At 47.5% G+C, this 25511-nt stretch overlaps 1 protein-coding gene and 1 pseudogene across 4 annotated transcripts in view; both read right to left on the bottom strand.

Annotated features, from left to right (window-relative positions):
* The window catches only part of LOC308234972 (uncharacterized protein), a 29190-nt gene extending 4528 nt beyond the window's left edge, over nt 1–24662 (bottom strand). The window contains exons 1-4 of one of the 3 annotated variants that reach the window (XM_080643508.1): nt 24500–24662; nt 13983–14128; nt 13670–13796; nt 766–839 (exon numbers count right to left, since the gene is read on the bottom strand). In XM_080643508.1, coding sequence (XP_080499634.1) covers nt 766–839; nt 13670–13796; nt 13983–13997 — 216 coding nt within the window. In that variant the 5' untranslated portion in view covers nt 13998–14128; nt 24500–24662. Of the gene's footprint in view, nt 1–765; nt 840–11251; nt 11289–13669; nt 13797–13982; nt 14129–24499 lie in introns of those variants that run through there. The other 2 variants (XM_080643509.1, XM_080643510.1) reach the window with 2 other exon arrangements.
* On the bottom strand, nt 21187–22300 carry LOC308235324 (protein Wnt-9a-like; annotated as a pseudogene). The gene has a single exon. The product of its transcript is annotated as a protein Wnt-9a-like (transcript).
* Nucleotides 24663–25511: the final 849 nt, after the last annotated feature.

The raw sequence follows: 25511 nt of genomic DNA, 5'->3' as shown, positions 1-25511 counted from the left end.
ACAACCGAACACTTAGCATATTTGGCTTTTATCATATAAAATTATAGACAAAATATAAATACACCTTAATTGTTAGAGGAAGAAGAATGAATAATGTTTAAAAGATTGCCAAATTGCCTAGACAGCATGGCTCAGTGGTTGAGCTTCGAAGTATAAACAAGAAGATTGCAGTTCCATTCCGAGTATGGGCACATGACCCAGCTGGGGGATCGCTCCACAGTGGGAGGCATACAGGAGGCAGCCAATGAATGTTTCTCTCTCAACATTGATGTTTTCCTCTCTATCTTCCTGTCCCTTACTCTAAGAAATCAATAAAAATACATTTTTTTTAATAAAAATACAGAACATTGCTCAATTGAGCACATTTTATTATATAGATACATTATAATTTTATACATTTTGTAAATGATTGAATGAAAGTTTATTCCCACCCTACATTTTAAACAATTCAAATGATTACTTAATCTAGACACTACATGAGTTACTAGTTTTTCAGATTTCCTTTCCAAGACTGGGTAACAGTAAAAAGTTGTTTTCAGCCTTCATGTGCAGAAACACACTGATCTGCCAATGTAACTGACTTTGAATTGGGAGGCTTCCCAAATCCATAGTACACGTGACATCGTTAGGTAACAAGAAATTTATTATAACTGTCCCAGCTTAGTTCTGTTTATATTAATATCCTCTCTTTTCATCATATTCTTCCTCAAATTCCAAGACTTTCATTAAGTGTACATTATCAAAGCGAAACCTTTTATATCTTACCAGTATTATTTCAGAGAACAAATCTTGAATTCCGGGCTTTGGCATAAAGGCCTGGTTATCTTCAGATGACATACCTGAAGGAAAACAAATGTTCAGTTTTGACAGTCAGGTGAGTGCACTTTGAAGTTACCGGCAGGTATAGGCCAAATGACAGTTTTGAGTACTCCAAGAGCCACTGAAGAATTCAAAAAAAAGCTCAAGATAGGTACAATGAGGAAAAGTCATATCAAAGTGGGAGAAAGAGTTGCTTACATTTGCCAATCATATCTGCTCAACCCCCCTGGCACACAATGGCAATATTATAAAAACATTCCCAATTCCCAGTTTCTTCACTGGAGACAGATGAGAGAAGTGCGTGTTCAATGATCTCGCTGTTTTGAGGCATCTTGAAGAACATGTGTCTCTTGTGCATGACACAGAGTACGAACAGAATGGCAGTACACAGTGAGTGCTCTGTAGTGGCTGCTACAGAGAAACAATGAGAAATTATTCGAGCACCACAAATGCTGCAGTACTGAAGATAAGATGTACATCACGCCTGAAAAGATACCGTGGGTCTGAGAAACCCACAAAGAACATTTCAACTGTGAAATTAAACAGACAAGGGAACCAAGAATACAGGCACTCAAAACAGTGTTCACTGAAAGTAGAATTAGTGTTCCAGGTGGTTATCATTTGTTTCCTCCTATAGAAAGCATGTTCAAAAGTCTGCTTGTTTACAATTCCGGAATCTCAACAAAAGATACCAAGTCATGCACAGAATCAGAAAGTGTCCCATCAGAAAAACAAAAGAAATCAAAGTGGAACTACATTAATAGAAAGATATTAATTACCTGAAAAAGTTTGCTTCAGTGGATAGAGTGTTGGACTGTGGGCTGAAGGGTCCCTGGTTCAAATCTAGTCAAGGGTACATTTCTGGGTTGCAGGCTTGATCCCCACTGGGGGGACATGTAGGACGCAGCCCATCAATGATTCTCTCTCATCACTGATGTTTCTATCTCTCTCCCCCTTGCTTTGTTTCAGAAATCAATAAAAATATACTTTTTAAAAAAGGAATGGAACGAAATATCTTAAAGCGGAAAAGGAGGAAAAAAAGATAATTATACAGTATAATATGACCAAAATATTATAGAACCAAAATGAAAATACAATGAGAAAGTATTTTACAAATACCACTTTGAAAGGGGAAATTGAAAAACATAATATCTGAATTAAAAAATACAGTAGGATCATTAATAAAAGACATGCTCAACTTAAAGCATCAAAGAATTTGCCTGGGAGTGAGGAACCAAGAGGGCAGCATAGGTAAACACCTGTACTTGCTGCCTCCCACAACCACATCAAAATTACAAGTAAAACACAGAACACCTATCATCCAGAATGGAAGGAAAGCTGGCTGAGTGGAAGTACAACTAGAGAGGGAAAGAAGAAAGCGCATTGAGACTGGTAAGAGGTGTGGAGGCGTGGAACAATCTGGCACCCAGGTGTGTCACTTTTTTTTTTTTTTAATATATTTCATTGATTTTTTTACAGAGAGGAAGGGAGAGGGACAGAAAGTTAGAAACACTGATGAGAGAGAAACATCGATCAGCAGCTTCCTGCATACCCCCCACTGGAGATGTGCCCACAACCAAGGTACATTTCCTTGACCAAAATCGAACCTGTAACCTTTTAGTTCGCAGGCCGACACTCTATCCAATGAGCCAAACCGGTTAGGGCGGGTGTCACTTTTTTAATTGTGAGGGAGATACTAGCTCCTGCTTGATCTGAGCTCCAGTGCCAGGTGAGGCTCTCGGGGTCCCAGACACATAAGGGGAGAAGCTGGACTGTTGGGCATCAGGGCAGGAATGCGGGGGCGGCTTTTATCCAGACAGAGGTGTTCACAGCGGTCATTGTTCCTATGCTGGGACCTCCCAAATGCAGGGCTAACTGGCAGCCTTTGCTGTTTGCTCTACCCTGGAGATTCCCTGAGACCCCATCCTACCCAATTTACTACCACACCCAAGCTGTGCGCAACAGCTTTTATATATGAATGGCCTGTCCTTTCTCAGCCTAAAACCTGTCAAACAAGCTGCAGCTGGGTCAGGGAGCCCCAAAACTATCAAAAAAAGGCCCCAAAACCGAAACAAGCCACAGCCTGCCTTCCTTCACAGCTGGGCCTCTTCTGGGCACTTCCAAACAGCATACAAAGAGAAAAAATATGCAGATCTCTATGTATCTCCTGTTGGGTGGCCCCAGGCAGTGGCTGATTTTGCATCTCCGTGGAGATTCAAGAGCCAGTGTACTCAGTATTCAGAGTGAGAACATACCAGATTACAAGTTTTCACATTCATCAGTGACACAGTCAAGGGGTAGACTCAGTGGGCACCAAAGCCCCACTGAAGTAAGTCCTGCCCCATAAGGGTGTGTCCTGCACAGCAGCTCTCCCACTGTAGTCACAGCTGGTCATCACAGCAAACTGGCCTGGAGGTCAATTCCCCCCAGTTATACCCAAAACAATCAAGGGTCAACTACAACAAGACTGTGCACACAGCCACAGAGGGGTGCACCAAGAGTGTCCACATAAGGTGATTGGGGAGGCTGAGCCACTGGGCCCTATAGGACACCTACTACACAAGGCCACACTATCAACTCCAGGAGACTTAGCAGCTACCTAGTACATAGAAACAAACACAGGGAAGCAGCCATAATACGGAGACAAAGTACCTTGCCATAAATGAAAGAAATTGAAGAAAGTAAAATACTGGATATAGAGTTCAAAATCACAGTTATATAAGGTTACCAAGAATTTGCTAGGAACCTCCGAGGAACTTAGTTAGATCTTCAAGGAACTTAGTGAGAATGCCAAAATAATGGAAAAGGACCAATCAAAAATTAAGCATACACTAACTGAAATAAAGAATAATATACAGGGATACAACAGTAGACTAGAGGATCCCAAGAATCAAGTCAATGATTTGAAATACAAGGAAGCAAAAAACACCCAACCAGAAGTGCAAAAAGAAAAACGTATCCAAAAATATGAAGATAGTGTAAGAAGCCTCTGGGTCAACCTCAAGCGTACCAACATCCGAATTATGGGGGTGCCAGAAGAAGGGAGAGAGCAAGATATTGAAAACCTATTTGAAGAAATAATGACAAAAAACTTCCCTTACCTGGTGAAAGAAATAGACTTACATGTCCAAGAAGCACCGAGAACCCCAAACCAGAGGAATCCAAAGAGGACCACACCAAGACACATCATAATTAAAATGCAAGTGCAAAAGACAAAGAGAATATTAAAAGCAGCAAGAGAACAACCGTTACTTACCTACAAGGGAGCACCCATATGATTGTCAGCTGATATCTTAACAGAAACTATGCAGGCCAGAAGGGAGTAGCAAGAAATATTCAAAGTGATGAATAGCAAGAACCTACAACCAAGATTACTCTACCCAGCAAAGCTATCATTTAGAATTAAAGGTTAGATAAGGAGCTTCACAGACAAGAAAAAGCTAAAGGAGTGCATCACCACCAAACCAGTATTATATGAAATGTTGGAGGGTATTCTTTAAAAAGAGAGGAATAAGTAGAAAAAGGTAAAGATAAAAAATTATGAACAACCAAGTGACAATAAATACCTATCAACAAGTGAATCTAAAAATCAAATGAATAAAAAATCTTATGAACAGAATAAACTGGTTAATGTAATAGAATCAGGTGCATGGAAATGGAACAGACTGATGATTCTCAGAGGGAAGGGGGTGTTAGGGGGATCAGGAAGAGTTTAGACAAAGATTTTATATGCGTGTATGCAGTACCTATGGACACGGACAATAGGATGGTGAGGGGCGAGGGTGGGTTGGGAACCGGGTGGCGGGGAGCTCTGGGGGGGGGGGGGAGAGGGACATCTGTAATTATCTCAATAATAAAGATTAAAAAAATAATTTTAAAAAAAGGATGAGAAAAAAAAATGCCTGGAAGCAGTGGCTCAGTGGTAGAGCTTCGATCTATGAACCAGGTGGTCACAGTCTGGTTTCATGTCAGGGCAAAAGCCTGAGTTGAAGGCTCAATATCCGATCATGCAGGAGGCAGCCAATCGATGATTCTCTTTCTTCATTGATGTTTCTATCTCTCTCTCCCTCTCCCTTCCTCTCGGTAATCAATAAAGATACATTTAAAAAATAATTAAATTATCAAAGAATTTTACATAAATCAATAAAATTTTGATTCCAAGCCAAGAAGCAAGTGGAAATATGAAGAGAACATAAGAAACTCCTAAGACACTAACAAATCAGTCTCCAAGTAGACCCCATAAGGACAGGAGAATGAAAAGGAGAAGGTAGCTTATATAAAAAATTAATCGTTTAAGATCCTGACAGTTGGAGAAAGAGACATACAAATGCAAGAAGCTCACTGAATTCGAAGTAGAATGAATATAAACATGAGAACAGATAAAAAGCAATGAAAACATCATGAATTCCAGAATATTATTCTAAAAGCACATAATAACTACTCATGGAATGGACAGCTCTTCTAAAATCATTATAGGGTTTCTAAGAAAAATACTATTCGAGGCAAAAATGGGCACAAAATAAAACAATGAACTGATAAATGAACAGAAACCATACAACAAGAATACTGATGAACAGATCAACAATGGAGAGGAAAACACTTTTCCAGCTCCCAAACATTCTCACTGTTAGACCTTCTCATTATTAGACCTGCCCTATAAATAATCCTAAATAAATATACTTCTGGAGGTAATTTAAAAATTCTACACAACATTAACATATCTATACTAATAAAAGGATAATATGCTAATTAGACGAGGAGACTGGACATCTTCCTACCTTCTTACTTCCTTCCAGACAAAGCCACAGTGGTGGGGGCCAAGGCAGAGGCAGTTAGGGGTGATCAGGCCAGCAGGGAAGGGCAGTTGGGGGCCATGAAGCCAGAAGAGGAGCGATTAGGTGGCGATTAAGCTGGTAGGCGGGCAAGTGGTTAGGAGACAGAGGTCCCAGATTGCGAGAGGGATGTCCGACTGCAGGTTTAGGCCCCATCCCCTAAATCGGCAGTCGGACATCCCCCAAGGGGTTCCAGAGTGGAGAGGGTGCAGGCCGGGCTGAGGGACACACACCACCCCCCTCCGTGCATGAATTTTGTGCACTCGGTCTCTAGTCTATATTATAAAAAGCTAGTGGCCGTAACGCCGCAATGACCAAATGAACCGTCACCAGGAGGTGCACTGATGAGTCCCCCAGCAGCGGCAGGACTCTGGGTATCGCACAATTTCGCATGCTGGGCCTCTAGTTTATATATAAAGAGGCCTTGTCTATGGAAAAATATACAGAAATATAAAAATTTGTGGTGTTCTAATAAAGAAACATATCACTATGTTTTCTCCTGTTGAACTTTAGAAAATAAAAGGAATAGTCTGAGTGGCATGGCTCAGTGGTTAAGGGTCTACTTAACCAGGCGGCCACTGTTTGTTCCCGGTCAGGGCACATGGCAGTATTGTGGGCTCGTTTCCCAGTGAGGGGTGGCTGATCAATGATTCTCATCTTGGAGGTTTCTCTCTCTCTTCCCAAATCCTTCTCTGAAATAAAAATGTATTTTTAAAAATTATATAAATCTCTGCAATAAGACACACAACATCTGCCCTAACCACTTTGGCTCAGTGGATAGAATGTCGGCCTGCGGACTGAAGGGTCCCAGGTTCGATTCCGGTCAAGGGCATGTACCTAGGTTGTGGGCACATCCCCAGTAGGAGGTGAGCAGGAAGCAGCTGATCGACGTTTCTTTCTCTTTTATTTTTTTTAAAATATATTTTATTGATTCTTTAAGAGAGGAAGGGAGAGGGATAGAGAGTTAGAAACATTGATGAGAGTGAAACATCGATCATCTGCCTCCTGCACACCCCCCACTGGGGATGTGCCCGCAACCAAGATACATGCCCTTGACCGGAATCGAACCCGGGACCCTTCAGTCCACAGGCCGACGCTCTATCCACTGAGCCAAACCAGTTTCGGCATTGACATTTCTTTCTCATTGATGTTTCTAACTCTCTATCCCACTCCCTTCCTCTCTGTAAAAAAATCAATAAAATGGCTCTGATCGGTTTGGCTCAGTGGATAGAGCATCGGACTGCGGGCTAAAGGGTCCTAGGTTCGATTCCAGTCAAGGGCATGTACCTTGGTTGCGGGTACATCCCTAGTAGGGGGTGTGCAGGAGGCAGCTGATCAATGTTTCTCTCTCATCGATGTTTCTGTCTATTCCTTCCTCTCTGTAAAAATATCAATAAAATATATTTTTTAAAACAATCAATAAAATGTATTTAAAACATAAAAAAAATATATTAAAGAAACAACATCTATATATCCTATATAATAAAAAGGTCATATGCAAATTAACCCTCACGCCCTCATAAGATGGCTGCCAACAACCAGTCTAGCAGGGGCGTTAGTGAGGGGTGACCAAATGACTGAACAAGCAGGCTGCATGGGTCAACCAGGCCAGTGGAGGGGACATGAGGGGTGACCAGGCCAGCAGTTTGGGGCAGTTAGGAGTGACCAGGCCAGCAGGAGGGCAAGTTAGGGGCAATCAGGCCGGCATGCAGAGGCAGTGAGGGGCAATCAGGCTGGCAGGAGGGGAAGGAGTAGGTATGGGCGACCAGGCAGGCAGGTGAGCGATTAGGAGCCTAAAGTCCAGGATTGTGAGTCTGACATCCCCCAATGGGTCCTGGATTGGAGAGGATGCAGGCTAGGCTGAAGGGACTCTCCCCCCGCCCCTGGACAAATTTCATGCACCGGCCTCTAGTATATAAATATATACTCGCTCCTGATTGGCTGGTGGGCGTGGCTTGTGGGTATAGCCGACATACGGTGAATCCTACCTAATAAAAAAGTAATATGCAAGAAACCAAGATGGCGGCATAGGTAAACACCTAAACTGCTGCCTCGCACAACAATTTCAAAACTACAACTACAAGATAGAACGGACACCATCCAGAACCACAGGAAAGCTGGCTGAGTGAAAATTCTACAACTAGAAGGAAAGAGGAAAGCTCACAGAGAATTGGAGGTACGGCAAAGGGGCTTTGTGCGCGCAGAGAGGAAGGGCGGCTGAGAGCCTGGCTGACTTTCTCTGGCGGAAGGGGGAAGGAAGCCTCCGACCGCACTGAACCCCAGTTCTGACAGCACTGAACCCCAGTTCCGGGCGAACCCCTGGGGACCCACGCTCTTACGGGGGGAGTCTGGACTCTTGGGCGGAGACCCGGGAGCCGGGGAAGGCGGAGGACTGAAAGTGCCCGCGCGCGCGCGCCAGTGCGCACAAAGGCTGCGGAGGTTGCCACAGGCTTTCCCTAGTGAAAGGGAGTCAGAGGCTCCTGACGGCACTGAGCCCCAGTTCTGACTGCAGTGAACCCCAGTTCCAGGCGAGCCTCTGGGGACCCACGCTCTTGTGGGGGGAGTCTGGACTCTCGGGCGGAGACTCGGGAGCCGGGGAAGGCGGAGGACTGAAAGTGCCCGCGCGCGCGCGGCAGTGCGCACAAAGGCTGCGGAAGTTGCCACAGGCTTTCCCTAGTGGAAGGGAGTCAGAGGATTCTGACTGCACTGAGCCCCAGTTCTGACTGCAGCGAACCCCAGTTCCAGGCGAGCCCCTGGGGACCCACGCTCTTGTGGGGGGAGTCTGGACTCTCAGGCGGAGACTAGTGCTGGGGAAGGCGGAGGACTGAAAGCGCACATGCGCGCAAGGGCAAGGCTGACAGGAAGCCAAAACTGAGACTCCACCCCATCCAAGCTGAGCACAGAGGCTATTGCAATTTGGCAAGTCTAATCCTATAAGGCTGTCTCCAGCACCGAACTTCTCCCAGCATAGACACAGCTGATCCTTACAGCCAACTGGCCCGGAGGTCAATTCTTCCCAGTGATACCAACAACAATAAAGACTTAATTACAAGAAGGCTGTACACACAGTCCACAAAGGGGTGCACCAAGAGTGTCCACCTCAGGTTAACTGGGGAAGCAGACCCACTGGGCCATATTGGAAACCTAGCACAAATATCTACCTTACCAACTCAGGGAATCAGTGAAAATGCGGGGTCAAAGAATCAGATCACAAACGAAAGAAATGCAGGAAAACAAACAACTGGATATAGAATTCAAAACCACGGTTATAAGACTTTTTAAGAATATCCTAGAAAAGGCCGATAAATATAACGAGACCCTCGAAGATATGAAAAAGGACCAACTAGAAATTAAACATACACTGACTGAAATAAAAAATATTATACAGAGACCCAGAAACAGAATAGAGGAACCCAAGAATCAAGTCAAAGAATTGAAATACAAAGAAGCAAAAAACACTCAACCGAAAAAGCAAAAAGCAAAAAAAAAAATCCAAAAAGTTGAAGATAATGTAAGAAGACTCTGGGACAACTTCAAGCGTACCAACATCAGAATTATGGGGGTGCCAGAAGAAGAGAGAGAGCAAGATACTGAAAACCTATTTGAAGAAATAATGACCGAAAACTTCCCCCACCTGGTCAAAGAAATAGACTTACAAGTCCAGGAAGCCCACAGAACCCCAAACAAAAGAAATCCAAAGAGGACCACACCAAGACACATCATAATTAAAATGCCAAGAGCAAAAGACAAAGAGAGAATATTAAAAGCAGCAAGAGAAAAACAGTTAATTACCTACAAGGGAGCACCCATACGACTGTCAGCTGACTTCTCAACAGAAACTATGCAGGCCAGACGGGAGTGGCAAGAAATTTTCAATGTGATGAATAGCAAGAACCTACAACCAAGATTACTCTACCCAGCAAAGCTATCATTCAGAATTGAAGGGCAGATAAAGAGTTTCACAGACAAGAAAAAGCTAAAGGAGTTCATCACCACCAAACCAATATTATATGAAATGCTGAAAGGTATTCTTAAAGAAGAGGAAGAAGAAAAAAGTAAAGAGAAAAATTATGAACAACAAATACATATCTATCAACAATCGAACCTAAAAATCAAGTGAATTAAAAACCTGAGGAACAGAATAATCTGGTGAATATAATAGAATCAGGGGCATAGAAAGGGAGTGGACTGATAATTCTCAGGGGGAAAGGGGTATGGGGGGTTCATGAAGAGAATGGACAAAAATCATACACCTATGGATGAGGACAGTGGGGGGGGGAGGTAAGGGCAGAAGGTGGGGTGGGAAATGGGTGGAGGGGAGCTATGGGGGGAAAAAGGAGAAATAATTGTAATAATCTGAATAAAGATTTATTTAAAAAAATAATAAAAAAATAAAAAAGTAATATGCAAATTGACCGTACATCCACTACGCCCTCCAGCCACGCCCACGAGCCAAACAGGTGCGAGTATACAAATTAACCCAACCAAGATGGCTATGGTTACAGAGAGAACAGGAGGCTTGGGCTTCTCCGACAATGGAGGAAGCCAAGAATCCACACACCCTGGCTGGCCCAGGCCTCTGCTCAAGGCTACAAAGTTTCAATTACAGAAGATAAATAAATCCCAACAAAGAAGGCAGAGGCAATGGAGCAGAGCCAGCCGGAGGCTTGGGTTGTCCCGGGCAATGGAGAAAGCCAAACTTCCCGCCTACCCTGGCCAGCGCTGGCCTCTGCTCAAGGCTACAAAGTTTCAATTATAGAAGATAAATAAATCCCAGATACCAGGGCTTCCGTTTGGGTCACCGGGGGGCGTGGCTGGCCTGCAAACCACCAAAGGCCCCTTGCCCAGGCGGCCCCACGCCCAAAGAGAACCCCCACTGTGATCTGGGACATCCTTCAGGGCAAAAAAGCGAGCCCCCACCCGTGCACGAGGCCTCTATCCTATCTAATAAGAGTAATGTGCAAATTGACCACCACTCCAACACACAAGATGGCCAGAAGGGGAGGGCAGTTGGGAGGGACCAGCCCTACAGGGGAGGGTAGCTAGGGATGACCAGGCTGGCAAGAAAGGGAAGTTAGTGGTGAACAGGCCAGCAGGGCAGGGCAGTTAGGGATGACCAGGCTGAAAGGGGAGGGTAGTTACAGGCAATTGGGCCAGCAGGGGAGCAGTTAGGCGTCAATCAGCATGGCAGGAAAATGGTTAGATGGTGATCAGGCTGGCAGGCAGAAGTGATTAGGGGCTATCAGGCAGGCGAGTGGTTGGGAGCCAGCAGTCCTGGATTGTGAGAGGGATCCCAGATTGGAGAGTGTACAGGCTGGGCTGAGGGACCCCCCATGCACGGATTTCATGCACTGGGCCTCTAGTTATATATATAAAAGTCTAAGTGATCAACCGTACACCCGTCCGACCATCCAGTACATATAAAGTACACTGGCAATCGAAAAATAAATGTTGACTCGTGCATGCACGGTACTTGTCCCCGTCTGACACTAGCCTCCCATTTAAACTAATTTGAAGACAGTTTCCCATGATGCCAGCATTCGCGATGACGATTAATAAATCACAAGGACAAACTCTAGACAGAGTAGGAATATTCCTACCTGAATCCGTTTCCGGACATGGTCAGTTATATCTTGGTTTCTGTGGAGTTCAAGGAACATGTGCTGTTCAAGTTAAAGTTATAAATACTTCATCACAAGGGTAATTACTGAAGCACTCTGAAAGTGTTTTTATTCTTAAATCAGTATTTTTACTCTTAAATGATTGCTATCCTGTTAGGTGTTTGGTGGTAATTCACTCTTTAATGTGGTATATAGGGAGATATTAGAAGAAGGTTAATCACTTTATCAGTCAACGTTTGTATCAAAGTTGTTTTAATATCATGTTTTTGTTGTTTTTACATCATGTTTTCTTGTTTTTATATTAGGCCATTGTGGTTGTTATATCATGTTGTTATTGTTTATTTTTTTAATAAATTTATATATTATGTTCATATACACTTTACTCCTTTACTTTGATCTCAGACACTTCTATTATAGAGAAAGGGCCAATAGCGATATTAAAATATTCCTTCTAATTAATTTCCTTTCAATGTGCACAAATCCATGCACCAGGCCATTAGTACATTAATAAAAAGGTCAACATGTACAGGATAATTATGTAAAAAAGACCAAGAAACCTTTCAACTCAGCATTGACAAAGGACCAACATGACTGAAAAGGACCAAACACCTTAAGGCAAAGCACTACAAAAAATATACACACAGAAAATCAATGTGACAAGATCCTGCACGTTTTATGTCACTAAGGAAATGCACATTATAACAATGAGAAGTAAAAAACAGCACAGGCAAACAACACTCAACCACCATCAAACAGGTCAGAATCTAGAACACTGACTCCACCAAATGCCTTTGTGATGGTGGAGCGGCTGGAACTCCAAAATCACTGCTGCTGAAAATGCCAAAAGCTACAGCCCCTTAGAGAGATGGTCTGGAGGTTTTTTTTTCTGTTTTTTTGTTTTGTTTTTAATATATATTTTATTGATTTTTTACATAGAGGAAAGGAAAGGGACAGAGAGTAGAAACATCGATGAGAGAGAAACATCAATCAGCTGCCTCCTGCACACCTCCTACTGGGGATGTGCCCGCAACCCAGGTACATGCCCTTGACCAGAATCGAACCTGGGACCCTTCAGTCTGCAGGCCGACGCTCTATCCACTGAGCCAAACCGATCAGGGCAGTCTGGAGGTTTTTATAAAACGAAATATACACTCGCCATGGGATCCAGTAATTGGGCTCCTTACTATCAAACCAAAGAGTTAAGCCTTTTAGCTACACAAATGGCTACAAGGGGACTATTTATTCATAATTTACAAAAATTGGAATCAATGAAGAGGTCTCTCGACACGTGAATGGATAAATACACTGAAGGACGTACAATGAAGTCTTATTCACTACTATAAATAAATAATACATCCAGCCATGGAAAGACATGATAGAAGCCTAGATACATAGAACTAAGTGAGAGAATCCAATCTGCCTGCCCAGGTGGCCCAGTTGCTTAGATGATCGTACCGACATACCAACGTTGTAGGTTTGATCTCTGGTGAGGGCACATACAAAAAAAATCATTTAATGCCCAGCTGAAGTTTCTCTCTCTCTCTAACTCTCCCTTCCTCCCTGAAATAAATAAGATCTTACAAAATAAAACAATAAAAGAAAATGGAGTGTGAATTTTGATAGAGGCTTTCCCATTTCCAATTCATGTTGTCCTCTGGACAGACATATTTATATATGTCTAATATGCAAATTGTCCACTTGGGAGTATGACCAGGATAGCGGGAGTTCCATCGCTCCCTATGATATGTGCTGACCACCAGGGGGCGGCCCAGAACAAGGCCGGACAGAAGAGGCAGGGCGCTAAGGGAGTGAGGGAAGGAGGAGGCAGGGAGACAGGAGGCCAGACCTAGGGACCCTACCCATGCACGTATTTCATGCACCAGGCCTCTAGTGGTAAACTCCTGGAACATTCTAGAAAATGATTTTCTAAAATATTATTTTCTGATAGTACTTTCATTAGTGGAGACAAAATGTAATGTGTGCAAACACTGAGTTACTAATTCACATACACCGTGAAGTATATCTTTTCCACACCAAAGAATTCCCCATTTGTTCCTTTTTACAAATATACATATATATATATATATTCCTTTTAGAGAAGAAGAGAGGAGAGATAGAAACATTAATGATGAGAGAGAATCATTGATCAGTTGCTTCCTACACACCCCATACTGGGGAGTGAGACCACAACCCTGGCATTTGCCCTTGAAAAGAATCAAAACTGGAACCTTTCAGTCTGCAGGCCAGTGTTCTGTCCACTGGGCCAAAAGCTAGGGCACAACTTGTTCCTTGAGAGCAAGAATCTACCACAGAAAGCAGAACCCCCTAGAGATGTGAAAATAAAGGAAACAAAACCCTGCGGATGGAGTAGGAACTCGGGAAGGAAGTCATCCTCACCCAGGGAGGCCAGCTTGCTGCAGTTCTCTAACATCACATCCAGGTACAATTTCCGCTGAGCTGGGTCCAGGCACTCCCACTCCTCCTGAGAGAAGTCTATGGCCACATCCCTGAAGGTCAGTGGTCCCTGAAAGATAAGAAACATTTACCAAGAGGTCAGCAGAAGAGTTCACAATGTCACCCAACAATAAAACAGTGTGTAATAGGAGCAGCAGAGGGGACTGGGGATACAGGCTTGGGAAGAGAACCAGAAATATATCAACAGATGTTCAAGGAAAAACAAACAGCCTGTGACCCAGGACACATCTTTTACCTGAGAAGCAGCCATGTGGTCCTGGTCCTGATGGGGTCTGGGTTGTTTCCTCAGGTGACAGTATGTTGACGAGTCACAGAATGTACCTTCAAAGGCGTCCCCACAGCCTGTTAATCAGCTCCCCTCACACTCACAGTCAGAAGGACCTGGAAATGAGGAAAAGGCCATGCCCTCCTGTCCTTTTCACAGGTGAGAGTCAGGAACAATGAGCTCCTACATGGAGACCACACTGTGAGGTGTTTTTTTCTGTCTTCATGTGTCAAACACTTCCACAAAATCCTACAGCAATGAGAATATGTGCTGCTCTGATGAACCTCCAACCCAATAGAGCTCCCATTACTTCCCCTGAAAAAAGCCTGCCCCGGAGAGAGACCAAGATGGCGGCATAGACAAACACCTGAATGTGCTGCCTCGCACAACCACTTCAAAACTACAACTAAAAGACAAAACGGGTATCATCCAGAACCACGGGAAGGCTGGCTGAGTGGAAATTATATAATTAGAAGGAAAGAGAAAAGCACACTGAGACTCGGAGGAGGAGCGGAGGTGCAGAAGTGAAGTGCAGAGGTACGGAGGCGTGCGGGCACTCGGAAAGGGCTGGCAATTGAGTGCCCTGTTTTCTTTTTCAATCAGGAGGGAGATACAAGCTCCCGACTGCTCTGACTCTAGTTACTGGCGAGACTCTGGGGACCCAGACTCATATGGGGAGAAACTGGCCTGTCTGGCATTGGGTGGAACTGGAGGGTGGCTTTCTCGCCGAGGTGCTTGCAGCTATCTTTGTTCCTGCACAGTGCCGTGTGACACAGAGACACGGGACCTCTTCCAGGCAGGGATGATGGTCAGCCATTACTGTTTGCTCCACCCTGGTGATTCCGAGACCCCGCCCCACCCAAGCTGTGTGCAGAGGCTGTTGCATATGAATGGCCTGGCCCTTTGCAATCTGAAACCTAACTTTCTGCAGCTGGGTCAAAGAGCCCCCCAGCCTCCAAAACAAAACCCAAGGCTGGACAGCAGCTTGCACTGCTTCACAGCTGGGCCTCATCGGGGCACCTCCAAACCCCAAACAAAGGGAAGGAATCTGCAGGTCTCTCTGTAGCTCCTGCTGGGTGTCCTCTCTCCTTGGAGAACCAAGAGCCAGTGTACCCAGTGGCCAGAGAGAGACCATCCAGACTACAACTCTTCAGATCCATAAGAGACACACTCAGGGGGCAGACTCAGTGAGCGCCAAAGCCCCACTGAAGCAAGTCTTACCCCATAAGGGTGTCTCCAACTCAGTAGTTCTCCCATCATATACACAACTGATCCTCACAGCCAACTGGCCTGGAGGTCAATTCCTCCCACTGATACCAACAACAATAAAGGCTTAACTACAAGACAGTGCCTACAGCCCACAAAGGGGTGCACCAAGAGTGTCCACCTCACGCCCTAATGGGTTTGGCTGAATGTATAGAGCATCAGCCTGCGGACTGAAAGGTCCCAGGTTCGATTCTGGTCAAGGGCATGTACCTTGGTTGTGGGCACATCCCCCATAGGAGGGGTGCAGGAGGCAGCTGATTGATGTTTCTCTCTCAACAATGTTTCCAACTCTCTATCCCTCTCTCTTCCTCTCTGTTAAAATCAATAACGTATATTAAAAAAAAAACCACAACTCTTTAAAAAAAATAAATAAGAGTGTCCACCTCAGGTAATTATAGAGGCTGAGCCACAAGGCTCTATAGGGCACCTAGAATACAAGACCACGCTATTAACATAGGGAAATAGCCAAAATGCAGAGACAAAGAAACAGGACACAAATGAAAGAAATGGAGGAAAGCAAATTACTGGATATAGAGTTCAAAACCACAGTTAAAAGATTACTCAAGAATCTTCTAGAAATCGCAGATAAATTAGGTGAGACCCTCGAGGATATGAAAAAGGACCCACTAGAAATTAAGCATACACTGACTTAAATAAAAAATACTATACAGAGATCCAACAGTACATCAGAAGATCTCAAGAATCAAGTCTAAGAGTTGAAATACAAAGAAGCAAAAAACACCCAACCAGAAGTGCAAAAAGAAAAAAGAATCCAAAAATATGAAGACAGTGTAAGAAGCCTCTGGGACAACTTCAAGCGTACCAACATCCGAATTATGAGGGTGCCAGAAGAAGAGAGAGAGCAAGATATTGAAAACCTATTTGAAGAAATAATGACAGAAAACTTACCTGGTGAAAGAATTGGACTTACAAGTCCAGGAAACGCAGAGAACCCCAAACAAAAGGAATCCAAAGAGGACCACACCAAGACACATCATAATTAAAATGCCAAGAGCAAAAGACAAAGAGAGAATCTTAAAAGCAGCAAGAGAAAAACGGTTAGTTACCTATAAGGGAGCACCCATACGATTGTCAGCTGATTTCTCAACAGAAACTATGCAGGTCAGATGTGAGTGGCAAGAAATATTCAAAGTGATCAATAGCAAGATTACTCTACCCAGCAAAGCTATCATTCAGAATTGAAGGTCAGATAAAGAGCTTCACAGATAAGAAAAAGCTAAAGGAGTTCATCACCGCCAAACCAGTATTATAAGAATGCTGAAGGATATTCTTAGTTTAAAAAATATTTTACTGATTTTTTTAACAGATAGGAAGGGAGAGGGATAGAGAGTTAGAAACATTGATGAGAGAGAAACATCAATCAGCTGTCTCCTGCACACCCCCAACTGGGGATGTGCACACAACGAGGTACATGCCCTTGACCACAATCAAACCTGGGACCCTTCAGTCAGCAGGCTGACGCTCTATCCACTGATCCAAACCGGTAAGGGCTGAAGGGTATTCTTTAAGAGGAGGAAGAAGAAAAAGGTAAAGATAAAAATTATGAATAACAAAGTGACAACAAATACATATCTATCAACAAGTAAATCTAAAAATCAAACGAATAAAAAGTCTGATGAACAGAATAAACTGGTGAATATAATAGGATCAGGGCATAGAAAGGGAGTGAACTGACAATTCTGGGGGGCAGGGCAGGGGGGAAGGCTGTGTGGGGTGTGGGATGAGACTGGACAAAAACCGTACACCTATGGATGAGGACAGTGGGGGGAGGTAAGGGCAGAGGGTGGGGTAGGAACAGGGTGGAGGGGAGTTATGGGGGAAAAAAGAATAACAACTGTAATAATCTGAACAATAAAAATTTATTAGGGGAAAAAAAAAGCCTGCCCTGGGGGCCATGACCTGGCATCTTTAACTAGTTCCCTCCTGGGACCTCCGAGGCTATCCCAGAACTGTTTTCAGTAGTGCTGGGTAAAGGACATCAGACCCAGAACACCTGAGACCTCTGGGTAGTGGGATGGGTTGAAGCAGGAACTTGTACACGTGCAGGTTTCCCAGGTAGTTTCTGTTCTCTTTCCCAGGATATTACAGAGAATAAATCTTCATGCTAAAGCCTTTGGGGAAAGTTAACTACTGAAATATGCTCATCAAATGACTTCACCATGAATAGAGGGTCTCTGCGGGAACCAAGTTCCAGTTCAATCCAGGCCATCCTTCAATATGTTCAGAGAATGGACAAGAGGGACTTAAGGGGAGCAGCTCCTTTGAGACTCACAGACACTAAATCAACAAATCACATGAAGGGAAGGAATCAGGAGCTGGACATGAGACCAACTCAGAGAACTAGGCTCTCTCACTGTTAAGATCTTTGACATCCTTACCAAGTGCATGCTGAGATTGCCTCATATTACTAAGTGCCAATGAATGTCTTGAGGTATGATAAACAGTGGAAATGGTATAGGGTTCAGAATCTGAACCACACACAATATAGTTAGAACCACAAACAATTAGGGTTGTTGTTTTTATTTTCAATTTAATGACTGCCCACTCTCGCTCACTGACTTCCGGAAAGTCTCAAAAGTCCTGGTGGTAGGCCAGAAGACTCCTCAGCCATTTGGCTTTGGGTCCTTCTGGATTGGGGCCGCCCAGTCCAGAGGGTTACCTCTCATTTGTCATGGTGATTTGTTTAGCAGCGGGACGCCTGCCCTAAACAGTACCCTTTGGATCTGTGGTCTGTCACTCACCAGTCCTCTCTCGTGGGACCAAAGCACTTTCCATTTTAACACATTGCACAATGTAGATAACTGCTGTCACTGCAATGGAAAATGGTCAGAGATTCCCTATGTCAGGCCTTTTCCACCCTTTCCTCCCAACCCTGTCTCTCAGTCCCGCTCTATCGGAACCTTCTCCTACACACAAAACATCATACCCCTGACACTTCTGATTCTGAATCTACTTTTGACCCGGCAGAACGCCGACGTCCACCCCCTTACACATCCCCTCCCTCATCTGCAGTAGATTCCCAAAACCCAGAAGCTCCTAACCAGCAACCACCTTCTCCCCCAGTCCCTGAGAGCCCAAATCCTGAGAACATAAGCTCCAAAACAGCCGTTTCCCATCTAACACTCGTTCTCATGCCACCCAAAGACCACGTTCCTCAACAGCCTCTTCCATTCCCGCGCCAATTCAACCCCTGACGGAGGTAACAGCAACTGAAGGTATTGGGGTCAATTATGACAAACGTAATGAAATCATTCAAGGCCCTGAGAAAAACCCAGCTCTCTTTCTCTTTCGCCTCACACAGAGAGACCTTACAGAAACTGACCACCTTAAACACCACCTCCCCAAGGGAGCCCTTCTTCTCAACATCCATTTTATATCCCATCAGCCCCCAACATAGGCCACAAACTTAGAAAAATAGACACAGGCCCACCTCAGAAAGACCTCGTTAACCGGGCTTTTAAGTTCTTTAATAGGAGAGACGAGGTAGAATGACATCCAAAAACAAAAGCGAGATCAGGCCAAGGCTGAGGCCCAGAAGGAGGACTTTCAGCTCCTAGCCACCACTTCCATGAACCCCAAACGAATTGAAGTGTTGGTCCTCCAACCGCCGGTAAGTCGGGGGTATTCCTCCTCCAGGCCCATGCCTCAAATGCAACAAGGAAGGACACTGGGTCAAGTCCTGCCCGAACCCAAGCCCTCGCCTAGCCCTGCCCAACCGTCTGTGGAAGGGAAGGCCACTGGAAATCAGACTTACTCGGGCCCCTCCGGGTCGGACCTCAGCCAGTCCAACAAGGCCACCCTCTGGATCTAGTTTGGAGCTTCCAGATCTCCTGGGACTGACCACCGAAAACCGAAGCTGCCCAGGCCCTGACAAAGCCCCACAGACTTACCTCACCGGGACAGAGCTTTGGGTAACGACTGGGGTGGCTCGTAAGCCCACCTCCTTTTTAACTGACACTGGGGCCACTTACGCTGCCCTCTCCGAATCCACTGGGACCCATGTCCCCTCCTCAGTCTCTATTATGGAGGTCGATGGATTAGTCTCACAGCCATTACCACCTCACCTCTACACTGCATCTCCCAGCTCACCCGGTCCAGCCAGGCCTGCAGAGATGGGGGCAGGTCCACATCTCCTGCCACTGAGGAGCCCACCTGGCTCCCTTCCAGGATGGGCCTCCACAGCAGTTATTCACAGTATGTCCTCTCAACCACAGGAGAATAAACTTTACTATTTACACTATAAAACAGGAACCAAGGGACCCACATCAACATAAATAGGTTTTCTTTTAAAAACACAGTTCCCTGGGGCTCCTGGAGCCCCTGGGACTCCAAGGAATGCCCTAGCTCAGTAGTTCCTGGTTCCACACTGCCTGCACCCTTGGAGCACAGCCGCCAGCTGAGCAGGACAATCCCAGGGCAGAAGCTCCAGAGCCACGGCCGCCATTCACGTCAATGTGGGAAGGAGAGGCCCACGCTAAGGAAGGGCACAGGGTGGACCAGGTCACACCCCAACCACCCACAGACCACACCAACACACACACATGGAACATGCACATATGTACACAGCACCCGTGCTTCCACACATGTGCATACATAATGCATACAGCAGAGGCATGTGCTTAGATGCACACATCCATGTAAGCACACACACCCATGAACACGTGCATATGTTCACGCACTCATGTATGCACACATAGCACATGCATACATGACATGTGCTCATATACACACATGCAAGTGCAGTCATGTGTGCATACACATCACACATGCAACGTATAAATGCACACACTGCGCAAGCATGCACACACCACACAGAGACATACTCAAGCACACATGCACACGTATGCGCACACTAACACCAAACCAGGTCGGTGTAGGCCATCCTTTACTCCTTCTGGCAAAGACAACAGCATGGCCAAGGAACACAGCCTTCCATTTGCCAAATCCTAGCCTCAAACACACTCCATTACATCTATCCCCACCCTGCTTCCCCCACAATGACACAGAGCAAGCTGTGCCTTCCTTGTGAAATAAACGCTCCAAGGGGCTGGCCCTGCCCCTCTGCCCATGCATACCCCTTGGGGAAGGCAGGCCGGCCTTGCCACCCCAGGCTCCAAAACCTGCATTTAGGGGCTGGAGTGCAGGGCCATGTGCCCACATGCTCCCTTCCCAGGAGGGCTTCTCTGGAGGCAGCAGCTTGAACCTGACTTCCAGAAGCCCTGAGGGAGGTGGCCAGACACAGCTCGCTTTAATTCTTAGAGCAACGACAGCAACGTCTCTCTTGCCTTAGTGGTTTCAAACACAAAGAAGATCAGGCAAATAAGTCTGCGGGGGGGGGGGGGGGTGAGGAGAGAGGAAGGGGGCCCTCCAGACTGCAGACTGGGAGAGCCACAGCCTGGAACATGATGGGGACAAAGAAAATAATTATTATATATTAGTTAAATTAAAATAAGTTAAAAGTCACTGATATTACTCCAGAGAGAAGTGCTTGATGTCAGAAGGAGCGGCAGCGCCCCCTCCCCTCACTGGCCGTCCCTCTCCTAGTGGTTTGACTCTAACCAGAGCTGGTGGAGGACAGCCAACAGGCTGCCACAGAGGCCCTGTGTGGTCATGAAGGTGCACCCATGCTCCTCGAAGGGAGCCCAAGTGGTGCGGGGCACTGTGACACAGGAACTGGACTCTTAAGGACAGGAAGCATCAGTGCAATGCTGTCGGTTTCTGGGGAGGGGAAAGCAGAGGGTATGCAGAGGTCAGACCAGGCTGGGCTCCGGCCCCCGCCTCATGCCCATATGTGCTGGGAGCACCTAGCCCAGGGCTCAGTCTGCAAGTGTAGATGCCTCTCCTGCACACGCTGCCCACACCCCCACAGCAGCCTGGCCACCTGGCACTAGCCCTTGCAGGTGTAGACCTCCTCCCACTGCGTGCACTGCCTGCACTCCACGTAGCAGCGCCAGTGCTCCTGGCCCTGGCAGGGCCGTGTCACCATTCGGCTCTGTGTGTTGTGGCCTCGCCCACAGCAGATGCTCTCGCAGTTCTTCTCGCGATGGCACCTGCGGTCTGCGGTGCCTGGGGAGAAGTGGCCTGCCAGGCAGAAACTGGGCGAGTCATCCAGGTGCACAAGCTCTGGTGTATGGGGCAGCGGGTCACCACCTGTGCCTGAGGCCCAGCCCCTGGGTGGTGAAATGGCGCCTGCCTCACCGGCAGCCTCGTTGGTGGTGCTGCCCACCTTGAGCGCAGTCTCATACTTGTACTTCAGGCGCTTGCCCACCTCGTGGAAGGGTGCCGGCTGCCGCCAGCACGTCCGCACAGTACAGGAACCTGACACACCGTGTCATTTGCACGTGGTCTCCAACCGAGCCTTGATCACCCACGAAGTTGTTGGGGAAATCCACACGGGCACGCAGGTCCTTGCTCGACCGCCAGCCCAGGAACTCCTTGACGAACTTGCTGCTGTACTTAAGGTTGTCTCCGCAGCCACCCCACTGCCAGGCCTCCCGGTTCTCCAGGTCAGGGGCTTCATCACAGGTACAGCGCTCCATGGGGCCTGCGCTGCAGGCCTTGGCCAGAGCGTGGGTCAGGCCAGCTGAGGAGGTGGCGTAGAGAAAGGCAGTCTCCTTGAAGCCTCGCTTGAGCAGGCTGGCCCGGTAGCGGCCCTCTAGGGTGCAGTTCCAGCGCTCAAACCGGAACTGGTACTGGCACTCCAGGGCGCTCATGCTGACCGCTTCCACCAGTGTCTCCGCCCCAACGGGGTCCCGGCAGCACATACTTCGCTGCTTCCGCTCCAGCTTCAGCCGGAAGCAGGCCTTGTAGTGTGCCTGTACGGCTGCCTCGGGATCCAGAGTCAGCGGGAGGATGGTCAGGGGCTCGCTGCTGGTCAGCCCGAAGTAGGCGGCCGAGGGGAGCAGCGAGGCCAGCAACAGCATCAGCGCGAAGGCCAAGGCCAGCCAGCGCCGTGAGGAAGGGCCCAGCCAGCATCTTGCTGGGCCACTGGGGCTGACCATGGCTCCTGGCCCCGCCCTTGTCCTCACCTTCTAATCACCTGGAGCCCCTCAGTAACCAATGATGACCCACCCAGAGTAGCTTTCTAACTCCATGGGGGAAAGTGCCCCTGAGGGCATTTCTTTTTCTTTTTTTAATATATTTTATTGGTTTTTTACAGAGAGGAAGGGAGAGAGACAGAGAGCCAGAAACATCGATGAAAGAGAAACATCGATCAGCTGCCTCCTGCACACCCCCCACTGAGGATGTGCCCGCAACCAAGGTACATGCCCTTGACTGGAATCGAACCTGGGACCCTTCAGTCCCCAGGCCAACCCTCTATCCACTGAGCCAAACCGGTTAGGGCGAGGGCATTTCTTAAAGCTCATCAGGGGATCTGAAGGCCCAGAGGATTTACCTCAAGATGTTCTTAAATAACAAATGAAGTGTCACAGACACAAAAAGTAAAATCATGGATGAAGAGCGCGCACGCAAACAAACACACACACACACACACACACACACACACACACACACACATGCAAGCACACAAATCACCACAACAGCAAAGCTAAGACTTCTAATTATACTTGAAAAAGCATCAGGTAGTCACAGGTTCAGGCCACCTCCTCGTTGCCATCCCAGGAAATGACACCGGACCCATGACCAACAGACAAGTCTCCCCCCTCTGAGTTAATAAGGGTTGCAATTGGAAGCAAATAATTATAAAATCGCCAAGCCTTATAACTGGAGATTTATGATTTTCATCAAATCTGTGTAACTAAAACAATTCAGCTGTTAAATGAAATATATAAAGGCACACCGAGGCAAGGTGACTCAGTGGTTGAGCTTGGACCTATGAACCAGGAGGTCATGGTGAGATTCCTAGTCAGAGCATATGGCCAGGTTGCAGGTTTGATCCCCAGTGAGGAACCTGCAGGAGGCAGCTGATCTATGATTGCCTCTCTTCATTTATGTTTCTATCTCTCTCTTTCCTCCTTCCCTCGCAGAAATCAATAGAAATATATTTTAAATATATATAGACACATATACAGCCACAAGCCAATATATCACAATTCAATGATCCACATCCCATCAGCTCACCTCTCATCCAGAGTAGGGTTCCCCTCCTCCCACTACTATGTATTTCTGTCTATGGATCTGTCTCTGTCTCCCTGTTCCCTTTCTCTCCACTGCGGTCCTTTCCTGTGCCCCCCTCTCCCCTCCCTGCTCTTTCCCCCCTTTTCTCTCTGTCTGTCCCTACACCTGGACCATGAACCTCCTGAAACCCATTTCCCTTCAGGTGCTCTTTCTCCTGGTCTCTGATTGCTCCCATCTCCACACACGTCTGCGTCTTTCCCTCCCCACGCCCGTGGCCCCTCTGCTGCCTGTTACAGTCTGTCCTGCTCCCCACAGCTGGCTGAGTCCGTGCTGCTTCCCCCTCTGCCCCCTCATCCCTGAGCCCCCCTTTCTGTCCCTGCACTCGCTCCCCCAACTCTTCTCCTCTGAACCAGTGTCTCTGTCTGACCTGCCTCCTCCTGTGTGGGCCCCACTTCCGCTCACCAGGACCCTCTCCCTCTCAGCCCCCCTTCCTCTCTCTGGGCTCCCCCTCCTCCCTATTTCCCCACTTCCTTCCTCCTCAGGCTCCTTTCCCGAGTTACCCCCTCACTCCTACCGTCACCGTCCAGTCCCTCCCACACCCCCTATGGGCCCCTCTCTGTGGACCCCTCACTGCCCTTTCTCCCTCCCACGTGTCTGTCTCTCTCACTCCCTCTCCTGACCCCCCCAGCCCGGTCCCCCGCCCCCCGCAGTCACCGCTCCCACAAAGCCCCTCCCTGCGGGCAGGTCACCTCTTCTGGGGACACCGCGTTCTTCCCCCTGAGCCCCACCCCATGGAAACTGTGCTCCCCTGGCATTCAGACCCCTTATTAATGGGGGTGGGCCTAGGAAGGCGGGGAGCAGACCGCTAGGCCGGGGAGCCATCCGGGCTCTTTGGGCAGAAACCGCCAGGCGGGGGGAGGGGAGCAAAGGGCGGGAACCCCCTGACCCAGACTCTCAGCCCCGCGGGGAGGACCGGCGGCCCCGGGAATGGTTTTCAGCAGGAAAACCCCGCGGCAGGCGGTGGCCCACAGCCAAAGGCGGACAGACCGCGGCCGGGGCCTCAGTTTCCGCCCAAAGGAACGCGGCGCCTCCACTGCGCAGCCTCCGAGACGCGGACTCACCGCCGTGAGGGGCTCCGGGGCGGGGACCTCAACAAGGACTTCAGCGCCTGCAGCGCCCCTCAGCCTTCCCTGCTGGGAGGAGGACGGAGAGCAGCAGCTTTAAAGCACAAACACCTCCTCCGGGGGAACCGCCACCTTCCGCTCCACAGCCGCTTCCGGTTCTGCAAGATACTGCGCATGCTCCTCCCTGCGGGATGGGCGTGGCCAGAGCCTGAGCTGAGTGACTCCCGATGGGGGAGGGGCCGAGCTGCAGGGACAGAGGGAGGGAGGGAGGGCGGGGCAGGAGCAGGGGGACAGCCCTGGTTCCCTCACCTCCTCCCACAGGGACAGCCCTTCCTGGTGGAGTTCCCACGTCATTGTTGGGGGTTTGGCTGGTGACGCGGCTGTGAAAGGATCACAAGGGAGAGAAGAGACAGGAGCTGAGAGAGGGCGTTTATTTTACTTCTTTAAAGGGAGGAAAGGGCCAGGTGCCCTTTGATGGCACAAGGCTCCCCAGGTAGAGGGGCTGTTCTTTTATTAGGGTGCTAGCGAGTAAATGGCAGCTGTGGCAAAGCATAAAGAGGGGAGGAAGAATCTGGAATTCACACAGAAGTTTCCAGATCCCAGAGGCTGTGCTTAGAGCTACTGGCTGGCCTGCCCTTCAGCTGCAGATGTCCCAGGAGGTGTCTTTCCCAGGATCTTCACAGGCCGGCAACACATTCTTACAGTGAAGTTACAGAGAATTCAAAAGGCGGGCAAACTGGATTTGAAACCAGAAACTTCCTGCCTCGATTTGCCTGGATCCTTAAACCCTCAGTGAGGAGGGGGGAGGGGAAGGGCAGCCTGCTCTCTCAGCCCCTCCCTGTCCCCCCATCTGAATGGAGACGCAGCTTGAGTTAGGGAAGCAGATGAATGGGGGTGTCAGAGACAGACCCAGATATCCATTCATGGTTAGAATCTGATGAGATAAGGTCTCCTCCAACACTGTTGGGGAGAAATTTTAATTCAGGTGTTTTCAAGGGATAAAAATTTT

Source organism: Plecotus auritus (genome assembly GCF_963455305.1).
Source record: "Plecotus auritus genome assembly, chromosome: 10".
Taxonomy (NCBI): Eukaryota; Metazoa; Chordata; class Mammalia; order Chiroptera; family Vespertilionidae; genus Plecotus; species Plecotus auritus.
This window is presented reverse-complemented; position numbering and strand designations above follow the sequence as displayed.